Genomic DNA, 21,229 nt, shown 5'->3' with positions numbered 1-21,229 from the left:
AAATTTCTGCCCCTATTTAGTGATCATAGGTCTATTTGAAAATATTCTTCCTAGATGAAAAGGGGCTTGGAGTATGTAATCTGAAGAATATATAATCTTAGATGTGCAGTCAACTGACTTTCCAGTATCTTTTGTCATGTGTGTGCTTCTGTGTGTACACATCTTTGGTTCTTTGCAAGGTAGGAAGACTGAGCAAATTTATAAATGAAATTAAATATAGCTATGCATGAACGATTTCAGAGTGAGCTTAAATAACACACTACCATTTGAGCCCCCAAGTCTATATCCACCAGTAATGTTCAGCAAAAACTATTAAATGTTTAGATCTTTATTTAGAGGTACTTCAGCTCTAGTGTTTGTTATACCTGTAAGTTCAACTTCCTACCCTGAGCAGTTATGCCATAAAGGATTGTAGTTCCAGAGGTTTGTTCCTGGCAGTGGAGGATGCTGTCTGCCTGGGTGCAGTTGTGGAAACTACTAATTGCTTCTAACATGAACCATCTGGGAAAATACAAGAATACATAAAAAGCAAAATCACTCTCCAGAATTCTATGGTTCTCTCCCTAATTTTCCCTCCTGACTCCCAGATCTCCCTTCTTGGGTGCCTCTGGGTTCCCCTCTGGCTAGCACCTTTGTGAGAACAGCAGACAGGAGGGCAGAAGTGGGAGGAAGAGACTGGGGTGGGAGGAGGCATTAGTACTCCTTGCCCTTGTGTTCTCCCACCCCAGCCTAGGGAATGGAGCCCAAACTTCCGGGGAATAGACAGTTCATGGTCCCCAACTCCTTAGAAGTTTTAAAAAGTAAAAAAGTTGCTGCATTTCTTTTCTTCTGGATAAGAAAATTTAACACAATTGTGAATGAAGAGTGCCCTGCCAAACTAATCAGGTAAAATAATGCCTGGGAGCACACACAGGTCAGGTTTTAAAGATTAAGAGCCAGCCTTCTTATCAAAGATCCCAGTTTGGATTGATAGCCTGAGTTGAGAAACCAAGGTAAAAAATGGGATGACTATAGAAAAGAAACCATACGCACACACACAACGCACATGTACGTACATTCAGAAACATCATTTTAAGCCAAAGGCCAGGAAATGGATACCAGATCCACATCTCTGGCTTCCTCATCTGCGTCCAGCAATTTCTTGCCTTCTACAAGTGGACCATGGGGAAGCTGGGGATTGTCTGGTGGCTGCTTAAATGCTACAGAACTCACCATCTTTCTGTCCCTTCTACTCCCTTCCTGGAGTAAAGCCTGTCATTTTCTTAATAACTGTTTTCTTTTGCTCTTTGAGGAAAGCTGCATTTACATTATATGAAGGGCAGAAGTTCAGCCCACACTGCTTGTTATCCCTCCCTTGAACCTGGGGGGAGACCTTCCTGGCTCTCCCATTTTGTGGGTACCCACTGCAAGTCACTAAGCTCTTTGGAAAAGGAGTTTCTACCTCCTCAAAGCCTGAGAAATGTTATAGTGATGTTTTCCAAGCCATACCAAAACGATTAACTGGCAGTTTCTCAACTGTCTTCCCTTTCCTCCTCAGGAATCCGATCATGGGACACAAACCTGATTGAATGCAATTTGGACCAAGAACTGAAACTTTTTGTATCTCGACACTCTGCAAGATTCTCTCCTGAAGTCCCAGGTGAGGCTTTGATTCAGTATTAGTCACCCAGATTTTGAAGGGATGAGGGAACAGGCTGTTGGCTGGAAAGCTTTGCCTAGGACTTGAAGACTTTTTATTGCAACAGGAGTCTCTGAATTTGTTATTATCAACTAGGTTAACCAGAAGACACATTTGAAGGAAGTCAAGAGAGTTATCTCTATGTGAGTTATGTTTTTGTGGCTATTTAAACATTTTAAAATTCTGGGGCAATTTTTTTTTTTGTTTTTGCTATCTCACTGCATTCTGACTTTAAAGAACGTATTAACGTATTAAATGTTAATTTTACTAAAATGAAGTTATGAATATAAATTCGGTGTCCAGAGAACCTCACAACCCTCTTCTTTCCCGAGAAAAGGAAATAGCTACATTTCAATATGAAATATTCATCACCATTTTATTGCATTATCCCTCATTTTTCTTACTGTGGATAAGAGTCTGAAATTCCAAAATGCTGTTAAATAGCTTTTCTTTCAGAGATGAAAAAGAACACTACAGAATAATTAAAGGTAAGGACATGAAAGTTTGACATAAGTGAAGATGCTACTGTTAACCAGTCCCCTGAGCTGGGACCAACTCTGATGGGAGCTTCCAGGCTGGGATGCAGTCAGATTCACCCATCTCATCCTTGTGTGGACCAGTGATCCCTGTTTCTCCCACTTGGTCACACTTGGTGATCATGAGACACTGTTTCCGGCCCATAAAGATTCCAAACCTGGGGTATGTTTCTCAAAAAAAATCTGCTATTGATGCATCATAGACACTGCATTGCTTTTTATTTCTTGAAAGTCATTTAAATTTTATGTAAAATAGAGCTAAGAAAAGCTCTTTTCTGTCTACTTGATTTTATCGTATGATGGCTAATGTTATTGGCATTGCTATAAAATCAGGAGTAGAGTTCAGCCTTTTTGGACTGGCTACATCATATTTATTCCATTAGCTTCATGCACAGAGTTTTGAAACCACTTATAGCGTGCCAGCACCCTCACAGATCATGTTTGCCTGCAAAACAGTATGCCTCTGTTAGAGAGGAGATAGGGCCTGTGTGTCTTGGGGAGCTCTGTGATACTGGGTATTAACTCAGGCAGAGGCTGACTAAGCCACTGTACCATAAGAAGTAGCATTTTCTCCGCTGGAGATGTGAGGCAGGTCACTTACCACACTGATAGTGACTGCCTTTATCTGTGAGAAGAAATCTCTCCTTGGTGCACTCCATTTTTTCCTTGAGTTTGATATTAGAATAAAATCCCATCTGTTTCCATTTTTCATGAATGGCAGCTTTCAAGCACAGAATTGAGCAGTGTACTAAGGAAAAAAATAGCAAGAACTTACCTATTAAAAGTTAAACTTCTGCAAAGTCCGTGAAAAATCAGCTCTAAAATTACTTTGCATTGAAAATGATTCAGCGATTGTTAGGAAGCACCTGATTTGCTGAAGGAAGTGTATTTTGTTGTATTTCTGTGTCTTGTATTATGCCATCCATGACTTTTAAAATCATCTCTCTCACACACACAAAACATGCCTGTCTGAAAATATAAAAATTGAGCTTTTATTGCTTCTCTGCAGGTTGCTGTGACTTTCTTACTATGACTATAAGCGTTTTCTTTTTTGTACATGAATCACATTATTACTGTTGCCTTCTTTCATACTTGATTGACTTTGTAGAATGATGACTATCTCCTGCAAAATGAGAGACTGTAAAAGTTGCTGACAATGAACTGGTTTGGGATAAAAGATCTAGACTACTCTTGTAGACTAGGAAGGCTGGGTCCCCCCAAAACTGCCACTGGAGCCTAATACACCCTTTGCTTCCCCTTGTCCTACTGGCAGGTGTAGTAAGCACTGGTGACTTACTAAACGTATCAGTGCTGACTAGGTCCTGTGCCCAGAAATTGCCTTTGGGCACATAGCAACCCTCCCATGTTTGCCAGTTCCAGAAAAAGTGAATATTATGGCATTATGACTTTCCCCTCTCAAACTTACAAGTTCAGAGTCTAGGACCGGGCCTCCCTTCTGGGGACTGACATCTAGAACGAAGTCTTTAGAGAGATGGGGAGCAATCAGTGTCTAACCGAGAGTGCAGTGGATGATCAAAGTACGTGTCAGATTAAGCTTCAGGTAAGTAAGTGTGTGTTAGAGAGAGGAGGTGCTGTGTAAGAAGCCACCGATGCAAAATTGGGGTGAGAAGCCCTCTTAGGATGATCACTGGATTTGGGCCCAAGGAAACTGCTAGGTTTTCATGAACATATGGGCAGGATTTTAGGGGGAAATTGGAGTCTGTTTTTAAGTAGGTCCAAGTGTAGTTTTCTTTTGTACACACTGAAATTTGCTAACGTGTATAGCAAAGGTCCCCTAAAATGGAGGCAGATGAGCCTTTGCATTTAGAACTTCAAGGTTCTGAGTTAATTTAGAGGCAAGGAACAAGATGAATGATGAGTTCCCTAAAGTAAATAAGTGAACCTATTCATTCAGTTAAAACAAACAAAAAACCCCACTTAATTAGTATATATGGTGGGCCAGGCTCCCCGGGCCAGGGAGTGGGAGCACAGCTACTGTTGGCTTACATGCATCTTCTTGCAAGAGGAGGCTATGCATAGCCATCACTTACAAAGTAGCAGAAACTTTAGCACCTTGGATCAGATCCAGGCAGTTTTTTTTTGCTCTATTTTTTTTTTTTAAGATTTATTTATTTGTGCATACAGAACTGGGGTACAGGCCAGAGGCTCACGGGCGGTAAGAGGCTTCACCAGAGACAGAGTGGGGAACAGAACAGGCAGATCGACGAAGTACACTGCTGAGGGGAGCAGCGGGTGGGTCAGGAGAGGTCTGCCACACCATGTGGTCACCTCCGGGGAAGGCGGGAATCGAACTCATGTGGAAGCGGCTTTAGATTCTCAGTGCTTTAACCCGCTGCGCCACCAGGGAGGGCCTGCTCTGCTATTTTTTTTTTAGATTTATTTTTATTTAGGCATACAGAGCTGGAGTACAGACCAGAGGTGCAGGCGCAGTGAGGGGCTTCACCAGAGACAGAGTGGGGAGCAGAACAGGCAGACTGATAAAGTACACTGCTGAGGAGAGCAGCGGGCCGGTCAGGAGAGGTCTGCCGTGCCATGTGAGTCACCTCCAAGCAGGCGATCGAACTCATGTGGAAGTGGCTTTAGCTTCTTAGTGCTGTGCTTTAACCCACTGCACCACCAGGGAGGGCCTGCTCTGATTTTTTAGTCTAGCAAAGTGTGACAGTAAAATGCTCAGTGCCTTCCCTGATACAACTAGATTGGTGCTAGGATTGCCTTTATATATGTTTTATATTACCACGTTATTGTACCTGTGTTGGTGTTTTATGAATTGGCACTTGGTTTAAGAGACTGGTGATACTCTTCAGTGCAGTAGCGCATCATCAAGGAGGCAGAGCCAGACTGTACTAAGGTTACCCCTGTCCTCATTCTTAAATAGGTTTTTGAGATTCAGCTTGGTGATTTCTGCAGGTCTCATTCAAGTGCACTCTGAAAGGATCAGTCATACTGCACCATTATCCTTGGACCAAGAACCAGAAATAAGAGTGCTTTCTCTGTAAGGTGGGGGGAGAATAGTGTAATATGAATGGTGGGGCTCATATGCAGGTCCCCAGAATGTGAGCCCTGGGATCCTGCACCTCCTCCAATCTGCTGTGCGGCAGCTCTTGGAATGGCTGGTCTTCTAAAACCATCTGATTCTCTTGAACCTGTTGCAGAACTGACTTGCCTAAGATCACTCAGCAGACATCTGCTGTGTGCTGATGATTTTCCTGATGTCAAACCATTCCTGGCCCCACTAAAGTGGTCTTAAGCCAGTGCAGCCCTCTCAAGAGGAAATAGCTGCTTTCACAAGTACTTGCCAGTCATTGAAGTACACGGGTTCAACATGGGAGTCTTTTCAAAAGGATGTGGTGGCCTCATGTTTCCTTATACTGATGAATTCAAATCCTATCATAAAAATTATTTTTATATTTAGTAGCATGTTCTTGTGCCTGAGCATTTGGATGAGAACCATTTCTATAAGTCTTACTATAAGCAGCAGAGCGAGGCTTATTATGTGGTACAGACTCTATTTCTGCTGACTTCCTTACCTCATGTAAGTTTAAATCTATCCATGGAACAATAGCGGATGATATCTCTCTGGGTTTAGGAAAGACCCAGTGATTATTTGTGTTATACATCATTTCAAACTTACAAACAAATATATGAACCACTCTCAGGATAAAGGACATCAGACTGAAAATTAATTTCAATTTTCCTGTTATTTTACCTGCCTACTCAAATAATAATTTTTTTTTTTTGATGACCGAAATTTTCACCACTGTCACAGTATGGTTAATTTCTGAGGATCCTAGAGCCACGCTGCCTGTGTTTTGAGTCTAGCCCTGACAGTTATCTTCTTCTGTAGGATCTTAGGCAAGTTACCTAACTGTCTGTGCTTTAATTTAGCTTACTTTACTAGTTGTTTGTAAAATGAGGATGGTCTCTTGTACCTCACAGAGTTTTCATGAGGAAAATCCAAATGAATGAGTGCTTGCAAAGATCTTCAAACAGTGCTTGTTACATAACCACAAATACAAGCCAGTATTAAAATTGTCTTTCTTTTTCAGAGTCTATTTGACTTGTATATTTGGTGGTTATTAATATCTATGGCTTTGGATACAGGTGGGCTTCCTTTTTTATAATTAAAAAATTTTGTGTTAGAGAAGCTTCTTAGAGAAACAGTTACCGCAACATCATCAGAATATTGATAGCTGCTAGGGCAGCAGCATTCTGTGACTGAGCTCAGGAAAGCCCTTTGGGCATGAAAACAAAAAGGAGACAGTGTGTTGAGGTGCCGGAATCCAGATCCAAAACACAGAGTTGGAAGGCCATTTGCACAATGGTTTTGTTGGGGCCCATGTGAAGAGGCCTTTGTGGGTGAGATTACCTGCTTGCTGTGATCATCCATCGTGGGGTCACATCCACCCACTCTGTGCCCCTCAGTTCTCTCTACTATCTCCATTCAACAAAACCAGGAGAGTCTACCGATTTTAAGAAACCAAGATTCCCTGTGGTTTATTTTCTTAGTCGACTGAATAAATAGTCAGGTTTTGGCATATTTACATTTTGTCTAGTTTTGTGAGTCCTAGATCACATTCATAAAAATTTTCAGACAATGTGACTGATTTTGTAATGTGTATGTTTATGGGCGGTTCTGTTTGAGAACTCCTGCCTCTCCCTTAGAAGATAAACAAACTGCAGCTGAACGGCATGAGATTTGTGCTCCTCAGCTGCTAAAAATATCTTGCCTCAGGATTGGTGTTTGATGGAGAATTAAAATCAAGCCTTTTGAATTTAAGTCATGTGAATCCTCTACTCCCTTTGACATTAATGAGGCAAGGTTTTATAATATTTGCCAGCAGAATGATAAGAAAAAGCTAACATGCTCTTCGAAGCGGTCTAAGAATATTTGTAGTCTTCTTCTTTCTGTCTAGACTTGCATGTTTAGTCTGTCTTTGTGCAGAATTATAGCCTAATTGTATGTGCCTACACTGCAGCCACTGCTCTATGGCAGGGAATAATGAATGTGTTTGCGGTCCCCTCCCAGCCCTTAAACAGTACAGCACACAAATATCTGTGCACTTGCATTTAAGAGGCTGACGTAACCCTCGGGGAACCTGCAGTTTCACAGGAAAAGCAGATCCTGCTCTTGTGTCTTTGGTGGAGTTTGCAAGGGGAGGCACTCACCCCCATGCGAGGCGAGGCGGAGTCCTTTCTCATTGCATCATCGCTTGAGCTTCTGGGAGGAATCCTGCTATCGGAAGAAAATGACAAGTAGCCTTATTTTCGTTGAAGTAACAAGACCTCCGTTTTTCACATCCGTGGAGTTCACTGCTACTGGCCTTCCATTTTAATGCAAATCACTTGCCTTTTCTCCCACTCACCCTGAGCCTTCCAAGCCCATGGGATGGTGAGCAGAGGATCAGCATCCCTCAGATGCACACCAGTGCTTCTTTTCACCCATAGCGGCCCAACAGCAAACTGCCAGGTCATTGTGAACCCATCCGCATTCCTTTCAGATGGTGAAAGGATCCAATTTTGCGAGAAGAAACAGCATTTTATAGTGTATAGAACACCCTATAACAAAAAAAAGAAAAAAGTGGGAGGTTTCCACTTTTGCTTAATTGTGACATTTGGGGCTTGTTTATATCCATAGATCCTCAGTGTGATCTTGTTCTGGTGCAGGTGTGACCAACACAAGAATAAAATGGTGTTTCACTGCTACGTTCAGTCTCCACGTTCAGTCTCCCTCATTCCTCAGGGTTGTTAATGATGGCCCATTCAGACCACCGAGAAATACCTATTCATCTCATTTTTTCTTTAGAGTGAAAAGGATGTTTTACTTTGCCAAGTGTAATGGCTCTCAAGCGGTCCCTAATGGGCACTGTGGAAGCACTCAGCTTAGATAGGCATGGACGGGAAGGTAGCCGAAAATTGGCTGCCTGGGTCCTGTAGCCATTTTGGGGAACGCCAGTTAACCCCACTATTAAATCCAGCTAAGTGCATTCCAGAACATCTGCTAACACTGCTCACTTAAAACAGCATTTCTTGCTGAATGTCAGTGCTGTCGTCTTCATTTCCAGAGACCAGAGAGTCACCTTGTTTGTTTGTGAATTGGTTGTCCTCCTTGTTTTGTTTAGCACATGCATAGTCAGCAGACAGCCCCTCTCCTACCCCCACCCCCATCCTACTTCTGGGGCTTCTCTAGGGTCATTTTATTTAGCATCCGTGAAACTGTGCGGAGTGCTATGGAAGATGAGGAAGAAAGCATCAAGGACAGATTCCCTTGAATAAAAAGTCAAGTAATAGTTTTGAGTGTCTATTAATGAACAAGGAATTGTAAAGGGTTTATAGATGAATAAATATCCCCACTGCTTGTAATTTAGTTAGAGAAAAATGAGTCATTCATAGCTCTAAAAAAATATGAACAAAGAGTGTTTTCTCAATTTACAAACTGTGTGTGTATGAGAGCAAGCGAGACAAAGGCTGAGGACAGACACACACACAGAGGGAGGTGGGTAGATTTACTCAAATTCCTAAAGAAGACAAGGGTGAGAATGCACATCATAACAGGCATTGCATTTTTCTTGTTCAACCACAGATTTAGTCACAATGACAAAGGTTACCCAGGTACCAGCACCCCCTCCCCCCCAGCCCCAGCCCAGGCCTAATTAAATGCTACCCCGGCAACGATCAAGTATCCCCAAACATCATACTCCAGGGCTTATGCCTTTTGTTTGCTCAGCTCTGGTCTGAGGGTTATTTCTATTGCCTGTGAAGTCAGATTTCCTTGGTCCTAGAGAAATGGAGTAAGCAAGAAGTGCCCCCTGGGGAAGTACACTTCAAAATGGACCACAGGGAAAGGAAAAATTAACATAAATACAAGACAAAAATATGCTATTTTAATAGACTGTTCTAGCCTATGTTAAAGACTTGCCTGTAGTCAGGGCTGGTGAGATCACTGCTTGTAGAAAATGCAACAGCCAGTCTATACATGATTTATGAATAAAATTATCTTATCGAAAGCAAAGATGACAAACCAAAGATGACAGGATGTGGCTTCTGTCCGTCATTCTACTGCCTCGCCTCTCGTTATGACTCAAACTGAGGTTGCCTTGAAAAATTGCCTGTTGGAGTTAATTGCCTTAAGTTAACCCTTGTGGCCTGCAGAGGTAGGAACTGGAACTGTGTCTTACTCTAGGAATTACTACATAAACATTTCATGACAGATAGGTTAATAATGGGGCGTTTTCCAAAAAGACAGCGCATAATATGAAAACAGTCTCCTCCCCAATGGATTAGAATATAAACATCTCTCTTCCCTACCCCAACACTGTGCCTGCACACTCATACAATATGTTGAATTATCTACAGGGCACTTGAGCATTTCGTGGGGACCCCTGAGACTTCCTACCATGAGCATCTTCAGCACTGCCTTGGTCTGCTGGCTTTTCTTTCATAATCAAACAGATTTTCCTTGGAGACTGTGAGTGAAAAGGACCATTGTTGAACATGTTGGGCCAAAGTCACAGACTCCCTGGATAGTTTGGGGACCCCAATTTCTAGTGCACCCCATTTCTAGTGCAACTTGTCCCAATGACACTGCTTTTTTTCGTTCCTGAAATATGTCAGTGAAAATGTCCTGTTTGGGGGACATTAACCTGATAGCAATAAGACTAGAGAAGGAGTAAGTTCTGCAACTGAGGCTAGCCACCTGCTCTGCTTGCAGAACTCCTAAGTCATTTTCTGACTCTTGCCTGCAAGTTTTGGCACATGTGAAAGACAGGAAACAGGAGTGAAAACACTCAGGCCCTTTTAGTAGAACCCAGTGCCTGTTTAGGATGCAGCGACCACTCTTTTCCCTGGAATTCCTACCAGTCTCAAAGTTCAATTACTTAAGAGTTTTTGGTGATGCAAATAAAAAGGAAATGGTGTTTGTGGTGGGAAGTCTCAGGAGTCCCCACGAAATGCTCAAGTGCCCTGTAGATAATTCAACATATTGTATGAGTGTTAGGGTAGGGAAGAGAGATGTTTATATTCTAATCCATTGGGGAGGAGACTGTTTTCATATTTATATTCTCTGTCTTTTTTGAAGGTGCCCGTTATCAACCCATCTGTCATGAAATGTTTGTGTAGTTCTTAGACTATGACACAGTTCTCCAGTTCCTACTTATGCAGGTCACAAGATATGTAAGTAATCCTGGCCTGAGGGCTGTTTGCCATTGAACATGGAAATTAGAAAACTAATAGAACAAGTCAGTGTATAGAATGTGTCAAGAGAATTTTGCAGGAGGATCTTTTGGTAAATTCTGTTTTTTTAGACTTAAAATATATATGTATAAATGCATTAAAATATGCACTAAAATCACATCTATACAAATTATGGCATAAATACAGTATTTTTATGGATTCTCACTTTGATCTCGGAATTTCAGATCCAAACTCAGATAAAGTACTCCCTAGTTTGGAGCTTTCAAGTTAAACCCTTTAATTTAATTATGAAGAGGTTGAATTGATAGTTTAAGGATTCACCTTCTCTGAAAGCCTGCTAAACCAGACTTATATACTTGTCTTCATCTTTGGGTGCTGGGAAGTTGTCCATTGGCAGACTGAGGACACTTGGGAGAGACTGTGAAAGTAAAAGGTTTGATGGAAGTAAATCTGAAGCACTTTATTCACTGCATGGAAACTAGATTGGACACTGCAGAATGCTGATTCAGCTCTTCTGTATCAGGGGAAGAAAGGAGGAGACACCTGTGGCAACTGCTTCCTAGGACTGACCTCTCTGCAGAGCATCCTGGAAGCCTGACCTAGAGCAGAGCTCCTGGGATATCTGAACGCACTATCGCCCACGTAGCCCCCTGTAAAGTCATGATTACTTTCCCCTTCTTCAAAATAGAAGAGCTAGATGAGATCAGAGTATCTGAAACTTTGTTCAGCCAACCACTAGTTTTATGAAACATTATCACAGATCTTTGAACAATGTGGGGCTAAAGTCACCTCAGTCAGAAATCTGAGTGTAACTTTTGGCTCCCCAAAACTTAACTACCAGCAGCCTGGAGACCTTACCAGCATAAACAGTTAACACAGATTCTGTGTATTATATACTGTATTCTTAGCATAAGCTAGAAAAAAAGGGTTATCAAGAAAATCATAATGAAGAGAAAATACTTTCACTACAGTATATTGTATTTATTTGTGCTGAACGTTTATGTCATGCATTTATAAGAAAATTTATGTTAAGTGAACTCACTTAGTTCTAATCCTGTGTTGTGTAGGGAAAGAATTCCATAGTGGAATAAGTATAAAAACTATAATGTACTGGATCTTAAATTTTTTTTGAGGTGCCATAGTATTTGTAAATGCATATAAAAAACATACTTAATCTTGTATAGTCATACAGTTCCTTAACCTAGTTAAAATTTCATTTCCTGCACCACTCTTTTTCAGAGATCTGTTGTAGAATTCCATGGAACACCTTTGAGGAAAAGGATAGACTAATGGTCTCTGAGTTCCCTCCACTTTTTATAATTCATTATTCTTTTTCTATTGAAGATTGCCTCCTCACTAACCTATAAAAGGGAGTTTTTCCTATTCTCTGTTTACTTAAAAATAGTTTTTAATACAGGTTTAAAAATATTTATGAAAGATTTCAAAAATTTGATTGTCCCATCTGCTAGGATTATTAATTTTAGGGGATGATAGATGCACAACTTCATGGCATGCAGACTGATTTCCCAGTTTGGGCATTCTCGGCCCTTGTTTTTTCCCATCTGTCTTTACCTTGCAGACAGGCCAAACAAGACACCTCTTAATTGTATTTGCTCAATGCCAAATACCCGCATGGAAAGTATTTCAAAAGTCAAATTCATGAATGTTTTATATACATAATGTTAAATAGGAAATAGCTGCATTTTTACCCCATTCATATCTGTATTTCCACATTGATGACTAGTGCTGCAGTAAGCCTCTGACTAATTATTCAGAGATCTGTGGAAAGAGACTGAAGATGGAACTTCCTGAGTTCAGATGGATCACCTGTAGACTGAGTATGTGAAAGTGCTAGGGACCTCGTTTGTTTGTTATGGATAATTGAGAGAGGCTTACATTTTAACAAGCATGATCAGCTATGCATATCTTGTCACGTGAGCCATCAGTTAGCACAGCATAATTAACAAGACAGTACATGCAGATATGAACACCCTTGGGAAACAAAGCTCAAATCAAATCATTACTGACAATGTACAGCTTGCATGCAGGTCATCATTATCAAAAGCTATGATTATCAGAAGGAAAAGATTTTTTTAAGGTAACATGTCATATGATTGGCCATTGGAATCTAATGGCTTTAGGGTAACAATTTCAATTTGTTCTTTCCCTAATTTGATCCTATTTGTAAAAAGTGATTCATCCACTCACTACACCTTACCTGTAATATTATTTTTATTGCCATCTTGACAGAGAGTTCTAAAACGTGAATGAGTAATGTCTACACAACATAAATGACAATATCTCCTTGGATGCCAAGAACGGTTCGGCAGCTATTTTCATTAATAAAGTTACAATAATTCCTTGTGAGGTTATTATTTTCTGAAGTTTTTGACTCCAGTGATACAATCCTTGCTTTTATACGAACATGTCAACTTCATCTAGAATGGACTTAGAATTAATGAGCTACATTTAGACTTTAGGAAAGGATATAGTGAAACTATAGAAAATATGTACTCAGAAGTCTATTTCTCTCTCTCCCTCCCAAAGGGAGATTTTTTTTTATTTTTAATTAGAATTTTCATATGCTCTGGGCAAATGCTGGCATTTTGTGAAAGCACAGGCCGAGTTGTTACTCACACAGCAGAACACACTGTTTGCCACCTGCTTGGATCCCAAACTCAGAACAGTTTAATTCAGTCTTATTTGGATGATTCAGGATGAAATTCCCCTGTCCCTAGGTCCTCATGAACGTTAGTGATAACCTATGCTGCTAACATGGGCATGTGCTAATTAAAATAATTTCTTATCACTGAGTTAGAAGTGAGTTCTTATTACCAGTTACCAGTGGCCATCTCAATACCAATATGGTTGTGTTTCCATGTAGAACAATGGCTATTTCTGGCTGGCAGATTGCTTCTGAGAAAGAGCCGTGGGTTTTATTTAGCACAATCTGCCGCCCCCTCCTTACAACTGCTATAGAGAAAGAAGGGAAGTGTGGAGAAAGAGACAGTGATGATCTTTTAGGTAACTTAAAAAAAAAACCCAACAACTCAAAAGAGTTTGTAAGCTGTGCATTGACCCACTGCATTTACAGTTTTGTAGATACTGCAAGTACACCCCACTTCTAAATCCTAACTAGCTCCTTTCTATTCCCTATACACTTGCATGGAAACTCACTCTTAAAAAATAGATAACTGTCTTCTCCTTTATACCGCCTCTCTCCATGCGTTTAGATGCCCAGAATAACTTTAGATCCTAGGAATGACAAGTTGAATCACCAAGTTTATGTAGATATTTATGTGCATATATGTAATTATATGTGTGTAAAGGATGTTGATTTTAGATTATTTTAAAACATCTTTCCCTAATAAAGAAGCATTAGGATAGCCAAATAAATATCTGTTGGTGAGAAAGCAGCATCTTATATGGGTTTCCCTCATCTTTGTCACTTGTGCATTTCCTGCCATCTAATGTCATCTGTTTCTCTTCTATTTTCTTCTCCTTCACCTTTTCCCCAGTGTGCTCTCTATACTCTTCAAACACAATCTTCTTTTCTACACATAATGCTGGTTTGGGTTAAACCATTTAACAAGAGCAGTATCTATTTTTTTAAGAAGCATTACATTATATTTAAGTTATGCATGTTATTATACTGTCTTATTTTTGTTTTATTGTTTCATACATAGAATAGAGACTATTTGGAGCCTTTGAAATAACATTCCAGCATATAAATATAGATGAAATAATTTGGCAAATTGACTCACTCCGGGGTAGTCTGAGAATATGATTCCATCATCAGATAGAAATTTCTATTGTTGGAATCCTTTAACCAGCAAATGAATTTTCTTGCTTGGTAAACAGATTAATCAAAATTATGAAACTAGTTATTACACACTCCCGACAAAGTTCTAATTTACAACTTAAAAAGAAAGAAAACTACAAAAAGACAAAATCCTAGTTCAAAAAAAGAAACCAAAGATCAAAGAACCTGTATCCAGCAATCACAGGGCTAGATTTTTAAATTTTTCAGATTCTAGTGTTTCAGAAACAATTTTTTACTAATTGCATTTGAATAAGAGAAAAGGAATGCAATATCTCTTAACATAGAATTAAGAGACCTGAGACTATTGTCCTTGGTTAAGAGTTTTGAACAGTGCTTCAAATAGTACAGGGTTTGCCCATGTGTGACAATGAATGATGAGGTGTCATGAGTTTGAGAAACTATAACTAGTTCTTAGGTTTGAAATATGAAAGTGTATAGTGATGTTTTTTTATATTGCAAACTTTTAAAAAATAATTTCTATTGAAATAACATTGCATTGTAACATTATATAAGTTTCCAGTAAGCATCATGCATCATGGAGAATCAACGTGATCTACTGCTTTAAGTTAACTGTTAAATCCAGCTCTATTTTTCCCCATAAAATTGACCTCTTTTATTTGATTTACCCACCACCCTTTCTTCTTTCTTTCTGGTAACTGCTAATTTAGCCTTACAGTCTAAAAGTTTATTTTTGTTTCATTTAGTTCATTTTCTTGGTTTGTCTGTATGAGAGAAGTCATATAGTTGTCTTTGTCTCTCTGACTTATTTCACTGAGCATAACTTCTAGGTCCATCCATGTTGCGGCACGTGGCAGGATTTCATCTTTTTTTTTTTTTTATAATTAAGTAATATTCCATTGTGTGTACACACAACTTTTTTTATCCATTATCTAGCAATTGGTACTTAAGCTGTTTTCCAGCTCTATTATAAATAATGTTGCAATAAACACATAAACCTTCAACATGGTGATTTTGTATTTTTGGGGGGAAATACTCAGAAGTGGAATAACTGGATCATGTGAAATTTCTATTTTTAATTTTTTTTAATATTGTCTGTACTACTATTCATAATGGCTGTACCCTTTACATTCACATCAGCAGTGCTAAAGCTTCCCTTGTCTCTACAGGCTCTCTAACACCTGTTTCTTGTCTTTTGGAAAGTAGTCCTGCTCAGAGGTGTGACGTAATAGCTCAGGCGGTTTTGATTTCCATCATCCTAATGAGATGATGAACATCTTTTCTTGTGCCTGTTGGCCATCTGTATGTGTTCCTTGGAGAAGTGTCTATTCAGATCCTCTGCTCATTTTTGAATTCGGTTGTTTGTTCTTTTGTTGCTGACTTTTATGAGCTCTTCGTATATTAACCTTTGATGGTTGTATGTTGTGCAAATATCTTCTTCCATTCAATGGGCTTTCTTTGTTTTGATAATGGTTTTTTTCACTGTGTAGAAACTTTTTAATATGATCTAGGCCTGTTTTTTATTTTTGCTGTTGCAGGCAGTTTCTTTATTACAGATTTCCTTTAAATATCTAAATGTTTATTTGTAAACTGCCAGTAACTTTCTGGGAGTTGGCCACCCAAAGACTCTGGTTAAGAGCCAGTGTTTTGAGAACGCTTTGACTCTGGAGGTAGGGCAGAAAAGTCTGTGTTCCAATCCCAATTCTATTTCTAAGTAGATTTGCACTGCTGTTGACAAGTTACTTCACATTTAAAAACTCTAAGGTTTCTTTTATACTTAATATTCTATGATATAATATCAACCCTACTGAAAAATCACTCAAGTATTAAAACAAAATGTCTTATGTGCAAAGCTGATAAGCATACCTTATGTGTACAGCCAAGATGTATTTTCTATATAAAGTACTGCAGAATTTCTTAGCCTGTAATAAGTTGTTTGAATAATAAATTAAAATACGTACACACAATCTATTCTTTCCACAAATGTTTATTGCTTGTTTTATGTGATCTGGTACTGTGCTAATACTGAGCTTAATGATAACATGCAAAATGAAGAAATTCACAATCCCTAGATGGTCTCTCAGCCAGCTCTCAGTCAAGATAAGGAGACAGGAATTAATCAAATAGTCATTTTTTAAAAATGTAGCACAAACTGTGCTAAAATAAGAAATTGTACTAGTAAGGGAAAAAGTGAGCAACTTTTTGGACCTGATATTTGTGATAAATGCTTTTTGTTTTATATTTAAGACATTGGACACTGTATTTGTTTTCCTTGCTAGTACAACATTGGCAGTGCAGTCTAGTTGTACAGGTTCTAGAACATACAGATTTATCTTGAACTTCCCAGCGATCACTAAGATTACAGTAGTACTTTTCTCAGGAAATGGAAACAATTACATCAAGTAATGAAAAAATATTTCTATAAAAGTGTTAGTATTTGTGTAAGTATTCCGTTACTATGTTTTAAGTCAAGGATGAAAACAAAAGAAAACCATCTGAATATTCATTGTCCTCTTTTAAAAAAGTGGATTCATTGCAGTTTTATAGGGCAACAAAAGTTCTGATGATGCACAGGGAAAGAAAGTAAAATTTCTAGGTGAGAAGTGAAAAGTCTGTGTTGTAATATGATTGCAGTCCTGAATTCAGGTAGACTCACACCTCACAAACACTGTGCTGAGACATTTGTCACCTTTCCCTAACTAACATCTTCCCTGTGCCATTTCTGGGATATTTTCCTGGTTATTGTCATGACTCCACTAGCTTAACTTCACTTGTAAGCAAACTTCTTGCATCACGTCTTTGGTCATTCTCCACTAGACACTTACCTTCTGGTATAAATGTCCACTTGCCTCCTATGGTAATTACTGTCTCTTAGTCCTGTTTAATGATGTCTTTAAGGTCTCAACTTCTGCATATAAAAGTACTTTTTTTTAATGAGGGGGATATAACTGTAGCAGATGACCTATGTATTATTTGAAACCAATACCCCTTATTGGAAAAAATAAAACCCACCTTTACTGCTAAATCTATCAATAATATAAAACAGACTTTTTTTGTTCTATTAGGACTTAATGTGGAGATGTTAAAAAATCAGTTACCTGTTGATTAATTTTCTAAGCAGCATTTACTCATTCCCAAATCTTGGCTAACCTTCTGAATCTATCTGAAATTAAAATGTGTTATACACAAATGTCAAGATATAAGTAATTTTCATTAATTTTTTTCCCCTAAACTGTCCCAAACAATTTCAGTCTGCAGATTTGGGTCCTTCCTACATGTTCTAGAAGTCACCTCATTGCCCATCACTGAGTCAGTACTCTGCAGAGTTAATTCTGCTTTTCATATCTCAGGTGCAAATTTAAGTTCTACTATTGCTTTTTGTCTATGCTTGGATTATTTTATTATTCCATTAGCTTTTTGTTTGTTTAATCTCTGCTGTAAAATTCAGCCTACTCTACTTTTAATGTTCTTGGACATGTCATAGCGACTCTATCTGCTATCTTTTGTAGATTCCAAGTATCATGTTAGGAAATTTTACTTTGTTCCCGTTAGAAACTCATTTTTAGAGACAGGTGTGCACTGAAGACAGTGCTCATTTTTTCATAAGCTGTGGCATCTTCTCAAAGGTTCCCCTTGAGTTCGCTTCGCTTTCTGCCTTCTCTACAAGGAGGGGTCTTTCCAGGCTCCCTGCTTGCTAACAGGGCTGTTGCCTACTGCTGGTTCTCACTGCCCACTGGATGCTGGTGGTTTCACCCTTTTCACTTGGTTCAAGTGCAGCTCTTCCCCTCCCCCTTTCCATGTCCCTGTTTTAACAAGCATGGGAAGAGGGGTCTTAACCATCAGAGCTTCTGTGACTGATAGAAAGTTAGTCTTTGTACAAATAAGATGTTAGCAAGAGCATCTACCAGCATGTACTTCTTTCTGCTTCTGCTTTACAAGTGCTTTTCCTGAGAAGCCTTCAGTTCAGGTTGTAATGCGTGACAGGACAGCAGGTTTCTCTACTTCCAGGCCTTGTTAGATTCTGAAGGTGAGGAGCTGGAGGGAGGGGGCACGGGGAGGGAGGTATCAGTTACCCTGAAGGATGGCCCCTAGGCCTCTTTTCCTAGCCTGGCACATTCTGAAGTTGGTGGCAGGTAAATAACTGGTCTTTAATTCCCTTTTAGCCTTTCTAACCAGTGAGTCATACACAGAATGGAGACAGGTAAAGGCCTCAGGCACTGCAGTGCTTACATTCAAATACAGGGTCCACCACTTGCTTAAATTCCTTGTGCTGCCTACATCTTCCTCATCTATAAAGCTGTCTTATAGAGGATTTATGAAAATCTCACGACTGTGGGGCCTGTAAAACATGGAACATAGCTAGAACCTGAATAAATGTTAGCTGTTGTTATGTTTTATGTTAGCTATTGTTTTGTATTACATGTTAGACTGTTTCTCTAAGGTGGAGAGTATCTCCTGGTGTGTTAAAAATGTATGTTACAATTCTCTTTAATACAGTTACTTCTTGGCTTCAAATCCCCAGACCCCCTGCCTTTCAGCATAGGACCATCTCTTTGCTTTAAATCACCATGTTCAGTTTTTCTAGCTTTGAGTATTTCATGAACATCTCAAAAATTTCTTAAATTTGTATAAGAATATACTCTTTTATTCTGCCATTTGCTAATTTACCAGTCTTTCTAATTCTAACTCAAAGTAACAATTATTTATTATCTTCATTTGAGAAAATCTGTAATGCTTTATAGGATATGGTTATCTTTTGGTATTTTGGATACACTTCAAAGTTCTATTTTTAAGAGAAAATTACATGTCATTTATATAAAACACATTCTCTGTAAGATTGATGGTCCCATGGTAAACAGCAGACCATTCTTACTCTAAATATCATTCTGAAAATTCAACAGTGTACTAGATAAGGTGTCCTTTAAAATTTTTTTTAGATGAAAAGCTTATAAAAAGAAGGCCTTTATTAATGATTAATGCTCTTAACCTGCCATTCAAGAAAATGAATAATAAATGTTAGCCAAGTAGGAAAAACTAATTCATTTTCATGTAATGTTCAAATGACCTGTAACATTTGTGACTCTATAAAATGTACAGTGTTTTCTAACCACAATTGGTTCAGGTTTATGGTTTCTTTTAAGCATTACAATTCTCTGTACTTGAAGTTCCCTAGAGCCAGACATTTCCATTTCTCTTTATCTAATCAGGACTTGACACATTTCAAAAATTTCTGTAAATCTTTCTCTTCTTTATGCGATTGTAGGCAATCCCTTCCCACAGCCTCTAGCTTCTGCCAGAACAAGTGCTGCGTTCATTCTTCTTGTGTCTGTGTGGAAACCTTATGAATTACAGCTTTCTTTTTATTGAGAGCTTTTACATGTGTGTGAGAGTCCTAGGTGCATGTTGTGTGTTCTGTGTACATATTGTCTCTGTGATGCTGCATTTTGACTTGGTTGAATAGAAAAAAAAAGTCCATTTATTTAAATACATAGAGGTAAAAAAAATGGAGATAAAAAGTTTGCAGCAAATAGAGTCTAAATCCATGGCCAAGGTAGTCCTTTGATTTCTGCTTCTTTAGTATTGTCACAGCAAGATGCCATCACTGCATTTCTGGATCTGATTGTAATCCCAGGAAGGGCCTGGAGGCTGGGCTTGCCTGTACCTCCCCACCACCTCCCTCACCCTGCATATTAAGCTGGTAATTACTGCAGACCTTACATTTGTCCTCAGCTTCTGTGGAATGATGTCACTTTGTGTCAGACAGGGGATTAGCATGAAGAGAGTAGTCCTACTGAAATTTTCATTTTCACTGAGAATTTGGTTTTACTCCATTTTGTGAGCAGGAACTGTTGTCTTACTTCGGAGGAGAAATTTTTAAAAAGGGAGAAAAGCCAAGAAACATGTGAAAACCTGGAAGTAGACACGGACTGATCGCATGAATAGAAATGCACTCTGTTGTGCCACTCTGTCAATTAGTGAAGGGGTCTGGGACACAAAGCATGCCTGGGAAATCTGCTCCTTTTATTCCAAAAGCAGAGTATTGTTCTTCTCAAAGCTCACAATGGCCTCAGCCTTGCTGCAGAAAATGTCCTTGAAAAACCCAAGCACAGACCGTGAGTACAAAGGGAGTGAGGTCCCGTCTGCTGCTGAAATGTTTCTCTTTTTCCGAGATGGCATTGATCGAGTATGTCTTCAAGTCTCATTCCTTACTTCTCGGGGTAAAGCTGTTTGTTCCCTTCCCATATGAGAAAAAAAATTCAGAGAAAGAACAGATGTCAAAGGTGCTTTGAGCCCAGGGCTGCACCCACAAAAGAATAATTTTTATCAATTATTTACAATTTCTACAACAAAATTAAACATCAGAAGAAAACCATGATCAAATCTGGGGGGTGGGAGGACTCCTTTTGGAGCAAAAACTTTACATTAGAAAAGCCGAGTTCACTACTAGCTCTGCTACTCCTTAGCTACGGGAACTTGGGCAGTTGAATCGCTCAGAATCTGTTTTTTCATCTCTACAATGGCATTAGCTAGCATGGTGCCTACACGCTCACGTTGTGCTTGTACACTCTAGGGTTGTGCTTGGTACCTTTTAACTATTGTTTTTCATCTGCAAGTACTATTTCCTTTCGGAAACAGGCTAATGTTCTGAGGCTCTGTTACTCAGGGGTAAAAGTGGGAGCCTCCTTCTTTCCATTTTCTCCTCCCTTTCTGTCAGTGTTTTGCAAATACAGACTTTTACTGGTCAAGGTTCCCTGACTGTCTAGGGGACTTGGAAACTGTGAGATCTCATCCAGGGTCTCTGTATTAGAGAGACTCTGGAATTTCAGTGTTTTTGAATTTTGCCAAGGCATTGCAAGAATTAAAAAAGAGTCCTTCTTGTTTTTCTTGGACAATTTTCAGAAGCCTACAAGGTTCTCAGTTCTCTATATTTAGATACCAGAATTTTCTTAGCATCCACTTTCTTTGGATCAGAGTTGTTCTGGGAGAACGGTGAACCTAGTCCATACGAGCCCCTTTCCAAGT

At 39.2% G+C, this 21,229-nt stretch overlaps 1 protein-coding gene across 1 annotated transcript in view; it reads left to right on the top strand.

Annotated features, from left to right (window-relative positions):
- The window catches only part of MAP1B (microtubule-associated protein 1B), a 94,744-nt gene that overhangs the window by 7,234 nt on the left and 66,281 nt on the right, over positions 1-21,229 (top strand). The window contains exon 2 of the mRNA XM_004678221.2: positions 1,538-1,639. Coding sequence (XP_004678278.1) covers positions 1,538-1,639 — 102 coding nt within the window. The remainder of the gene's footprint in view (positions 1-1,537; positions 1,640-21,229) is intronic.

Source organism: Condylura cristata, unplaced genomic scaffold (genome assembly GCF_000260355.1).
Source record: "Condylura cristata isolate star-nosed mole 26May11 unplaced genomic scaffold, ConCri1.0 scaffold00007, whole genome shotgun sequence".
In the NCBI taxonomy this organism is placed as follows: Eukaryota; Metazoa; Chordata; class Mammalia; order Eulipotyphla; family Talpidae; genus Condylura; species Condylura cristata.
This window is presented reverse-complemented; position numbering and strand designations above follow the sequence as displayed.